We start from the raw sequence: 3,166 nt of genomic DNA on the forward strand, positions 1-3,166 counted from the left end.
TATAGTAAAAACTCTCTCTAAAAAAATAACAAAAAATATCATTAAAAAAGTCTTAAAGTATTAAAGCATTAAAAAATCAATGCATTAAAACATCCTTTCATTGTAAGCAAATATAGGCCTTTTGAAACTATTTATTATATATCACATTATAAAATTCTGTATTTTTCCCTTACCCTCTTTTTCACATCTTGGGAGAAGACAAAGGCCTTTAGAGATCCATCAATCCAACCCTTTCATTTCACAGATATAGGAGGGTAAGTGACTGGCCTCCAGCCACACTCATCCTCAGTAGCAGAGACTGCACTGGAACCAGGCCTTCTGACCTCCAGTGGGTGCTTTTCTCATTGTGGTATGATAGTACTCATTTTCCACCCTGTCCCAACCTGTATTTGATGGTACTGCACTATCTCAGTTGAGCAGGAAGCCTATAAAGAAAGGAACAGGTCTGTATGAGGCGTCTCTAGCTTGTTATGAACATAGGGCACTAGAAGAGATGTGAGAAAATGTATCTCCTACTTTTATCCCAAGCTTTTAAAAAATAATCCACAACACATGTGAAGTGAGTCAGAGAGTCAGTTACTCTGAAGTCCTGAACGAGAAGTGTTTTCTGAGTAGCACACTGTGTACAGAGGACACTTTCTAAAGCCTGCCCAAAGAAAGGTTATTGGTTACGCCATCACATTTTAAAAATATCTGTCATACCAGCTTTTGTCCAAGGTTCAATGCAAAGAATATGAGTTGAGAATAGCCTCTGTCCTATCTGTGAACTGGAGAAACCATGACAGAAAAGTTCTTGAAACTCTGACAATCTTGAGTTTGTAGAACCATCTAAAGGCCCCCAAATTCTCTAGATTGCTCTACAGAAATTTATTATTCTTTTTTTTTTTTTGAGAGATTTTCACTGTAGGGCGCGTGCGCTTGCCAGACAGACAGAGAGAGACATAGAGACAGAAAGCGAGAAATCACCCCCCAGGGGGGATGGTCACGCCGCAATCCCTTCTCCTCCATTCTCCTCTCGGGATCTTGGGCACGCACACACACGCGCCCAGCGTGAGTTTTAAGCCACCGGGTCCGGGACACGAACCGCGGTCGACTACGTGGGAGTCCAGCGACCTAGCCATTATGCTAACTGCTGGTTCCCAGAAATTTATTATTCTTGTGCTCTCTGGATTTCTGTATGAATAGGCTCTCTCTTTTTTAAAATTATTTTTTAATTAATTTATTTTTGTATATACATTCAATCGCATTGTTTAGCTTACAATGTGAGCATTTCAATATGTGAACATTTCTCCCCAGTCCCATTGATCAAAATATTTTCAACAGATAACACCACACCTCCCCATCCCGTCAATGCTCTACCTCCGTATCCCTTCTCCAAATGTCCTTCGTTAGGCCCCACTCCTCCACATACACCTCATCTGACATTCACACCCATCTCATGTTTGTACAAAACTTTCCTAAAAATTGTTTTCTCCAAAGAAGAGTAATCATTTGGTTTATAAAAACAGGAGCTAGTCATGTGTCATGTGTTTCATGTCAGACAATAAATTGTCTTTATTCCACATTTCTTGTCTTTTTCCATATCATTTGTTGTGTCTTATACACAGACTCCTGAAAAATTCTTTCTACTTGTGTAGGAAAGCCACGACTTTCTTCCTCTAAGGCATTGATGGATTGTAGAGCAAAGGGGGTCCTTTCCCGGGGAAGGGGGTTGTTCAGGGGCCGCATGGGGATCACAGAGTTGTATTTGTGCTGCCTGTTAACTGAGTTTATTAAGGACGTATAGAACTGGAAATTACACCAGGTATCTCTTAAAAAGTTTTCAGTCAATAATAAGATTGTCCACGCAGACCCATTTACAGCATCATCTAAATTTTGTAAATGCTGTCTGCCACATGGCATCTCTGCAAAGATTATTCCAGGTTTGATACCAAAGTCATTTTGTAGCAGATTCTGGACCCTGAGGGCTTCATCTGTATCATCTTCTGCATGCAATATAACAAATTTGAGGAACACCTCCTCTTCTGCTTCCTCTTCAGGTATCTCTTCTGCTTCCTCTTCAGGCATCATTTCCACTCCCTGAGCTCCCTCTGGCACTCCTGTTGGCTCCTCTGCTGTTTTGCTACAATCAGCAACATCACTCAAGGAGATAGCTTCAGGTTTCCTGGACTCTGACTCATGATGTCTTTGAATTGTATCCACACTGTGGCTTTTGCCCCGAGAGAGAGAAAGAGGGCAGGCATCTATTTTAGACTTTCCAATACCCATCATCAATATCCAAATCAGAAGAGGACAGCTTTATTTCTCAGCATTGCTTTTCAATCTAAAAAGAAATACCAAAGTAGAAGACTATTGTAAGCTTAAAACATTAGAACAAATAAAGCTTTCATTCAACCAAAAACACTTGAAAAGATTATACTCTACAGGACAGGGAAATAAATATCAAATAGATAACTGGAAAACTAAACCACTAGTCTTTTGTGAGCCTCGCAAGGGCTGCCTCTGGCAGTCAAGGGAAAGTTAAACAGAACACCCAGTATAGTATACTGGGAGGCAGTGGAAATGTTTAATGATATCATATCAGCACTATAGATCTCCGCATTAAAACAAACGACTAAGCTTGAGGCACATAAGGCCGGAGATGCCGCAGACCTGCAACACGGAGCAGCTTGGAGCCATGAACTCTTCAAGTCAAATGTTTTGTTTGGGAGTTATTTGGCCAGGGCCTTTTAAACAGTAGTGTCCCAATGAAGTACTAGATGATATTTATGTAAGAATGAGCTTTTTATTTTTAAACAATAATACCCTTTCAGAAATTTCTAACTACTTTGTAACTGCATGACTCACCCTGGCGATAAAAGCAGTTATTAAAAGTCTACCTTTTCCAAAAAAAAAAAAGGCCTCCAATAAAACTACACTGCAAAAAAATGGGTAAGAAACAGAATGGAAAGAGTAAAAAAGTTGAAAAGGCAGAGCCTGAAGAATTAGTGGTGGAAAAAGCACTGGACCAACGCGTAATGAATGGGAAGGTGGAATATTTCCTGAAGTGGAAGGGATTTACAGATGCTGACAATACTTGGGAACCAGAAGAAAACTTAGATTGTCCAGAGTTAATTGAAACATTTCTTAATTCTCAAAAAGCTGGTAAAGAGAAATATGGTACAAA

At 39.9% G+C, this 3,166-nt stretch overlaps 1 protein-coding gene across 1 annotated transcript in view; it reads right to left on the minus strand.

Moving 5' to 3' along the window:
• Nucleotides 1-1,361: 1,361 nt before the first annotated feature.
• Nucleotides 1,362-3,166, minus strand: part of TICAM2 (TIR domain containing adaptor molecule 2) — a 29,433-nt gene continuing 27,628 nt past the window's right edge. The window contains exon 2 of the mRNA XM_014591530.2: nucleotides 1,362-2,323. Within this exon, the coding sequence (XP_014447016.1) occupies nucleotides 1,555-2,271 (717 nt within the window). The 5' untranslated portion in view covers nucleotides 2,272-2,323 and the 3' untranslated portion in view covers nucleotides 1,362-1,554. The remainder of the gene's footprint in view (nucleotides 2,324-3,166) is intronic.

Source organism: Tupaia chinensis, unplaced genomic scaffold (genome assembly GCF_000334495.1).
Source record: "Tupaia chinensis unplaced genomic scaffold, TupChi_1.0 Scaffold000591_1, whole genome shotgun sequence".
Classification (NCBI taxonomy): domain Eukaryota; kingdom Metazoa; phylum Chordata; class Mammalia; order Scandentia; family Tupaiidae; genus Tupaia; species Tupaia belangeri.